A 1977-nucleotide genomic window follows, 5' to 3' on the forward strand; every position below is an offset into this window, starting at 1 on the left:
GTCACTGAAAATGGGTCTCAGGATCAACATCAAGAAACCAGAAACCAAGAGTGTCGGTGAACAGCTGGATTTCTACATTGATGGGCACAAGTTGAAGAGAGTAGACCGCTTCAAATATCTCGGTAGCTATGTCACCAAGGACTGCAAGCTAGATGAAGAGATAACAGCACGGATTCAGGCTGCGTCATGTGCGATGGGGAGGTTTTTGACTGTAGAGATCTGACAGTAGAGACGAAACTCAAAGTATACAATCAGTGCATCATTTCACTAATGATGTATGGAAGTGAAACATGGACCATATATCGTCATCACATCAAGCTTCTAAGAACCATCCAGCAGCGGCACCTGAGATCAATTCTTAAGATCAGGTGGGATCAATTTATCACGAACGATGATGTACTGGATCGTGCAAAATCTACGGATATTGAGATTATTCTCGTTAGGAACAGATTGCGTTGGATGGGTCACGTTGCCCGTATGAGGGCCGAAGAGGATTCAAGGAGAGTTGGGCGCTCCCTTCTTAGATATAAGGACACCCTGAAGGACATCCTCAAGCGCGGAGCTGCTGTCCGAAAATGGAGAGAGATCGTAACAGATCGGCTAGCCTGGCGGAGACTCACATCTGACATCTGTGATAAAATAGAAATTGAGAGACGGAACAGGAATATAGAGAGGGGGCCCAAGCGTCACGATAGGGAGAGGAGCAGATAGTAATCTGGAATCCTCCCTGTGACTGAACTTAGTTTTCACTACAAGAATCTTGTATTCATCTGTAATTTTTGTGTATTACTCGCATCGGGTTATAGGCGTGTATATGTAACGTTTTAAACGGCTCCTTGAAGAGAATTTCTCAATGTTGTAAATATACTATAGGCTACTCATTGAGGGCATTTTTATGCCCGCCGTAATCTAGAGTGAAATTTTTCAAAATGGCCTAATTTGGGGCTGGACAATCTGCGAGCCAGCGAGCCATGCGAGCGATCCAATTTTCGCATTTAAGTCTAAGCACCCATTTCAAATAAGACTGATAAACAGTTATTAAGTCTAAGCACCGTCCCATTTTAAAACGGTTAGCTGTCAATAACTGTGTGTCTCGCATGTTGATTCGCATGGCTAGCCATGGTGGCTCGCATGACTCTTAGTCATGGCTCGCAGCCATGGCTCGTATGACTCGCAACTCGAGTGGCTCGCTGGCTCGCACATTGTCCTAACTCGCCTAATTTCAGAGATTTAACTTCTCACCAAGTCTTTAACCGTAGTTAAAGCAGTTTTAAGCATATTTCAATGGCTTATTACGTTTTAAACGGCTCCGTGAGTAAACTTCTCAATTTCATAAATGCACTGTAGTATACTTTTTGCGGGCATTGTTATGCCGGGTAATCTAGAGTGAATGGCCTAATTTGAGAAATTAAACCGTGGATAAAGCAGTTTTGAGCATATTTAAATGGCTTATTACGTTTTAAACGGCCTGTGAAGTGAACGTCTCAATCTCATAACTGTGCTGTAGTCGTGGCGTCCGCGGGTCGATTCGCCTCGAGGCGAAAGTGGTATCTATTGGTGGGGCAAAGTGTCCTCTTAACGTTGACTGAGTTTGGTCCCAAAGGAATACAAGGTAGGAATAAAAAAATTTGGTTTTATCAACTGAGTTGATAAAACCATAGTTAAAATTATTAAGAATGATACTTTTGACTGCGTGATTATGAGGATGAAAAGTGTGGGTGAATGGAACTCTGTCATTCTTATCTTTTTGTGACGTTTGTAGTGATGACTGTCGATCAAATTGTTGGGCGCGATGAAGACCCACTTTGACCACAGAGACCGGATAGCCACGTTTTTCGAAGAACTGGCACATCTCCACTGATTTGCTGAAAAAAATCGGAGTCATCACTACATAGACGTCCAAGTCTAAGAAATTGACAAAAAGGAATCGAGTCCTTGACATGTGATGGATGTGACGATGAATACAATGAATAACCG

At 42.9% G+C, this 1977-nt stretch overlaps 1 protein-coding gene across 1 annotated transcript; it reads left to right on the plus strand.

Moving 5' to 3' along the window:
• The first annotated feature begins 273 nt into the window (after window positions 1-273).
• LOC138046271 (uncharacterized) lies at window positions 274-711 on the plus strand. Its single transcript, XM_068892945.1, has one exon. The coding sequence runs from the start codon at window positions 274-276 to the stop codon at window positions 709-711; it is 438 nt and encodes a 145-aa protein (XP_068749046.1).
• Window positions 712-1977: the final 1266 nt, after the last annotated feature.

Source organism: Montipora capricornis, chromosome 4, assembly GCF_036669925.1.
Source record: "Montipora capricornis isolate CH-2021 chromosome 4, ASM3666992v2, whole genome shotgun sequence".
NCBI lineage: Eukaryota > Metazoa > Cnidaria > Anthozoa > Scleractinia > Acroporidae > Montipora > Montipora capricornis.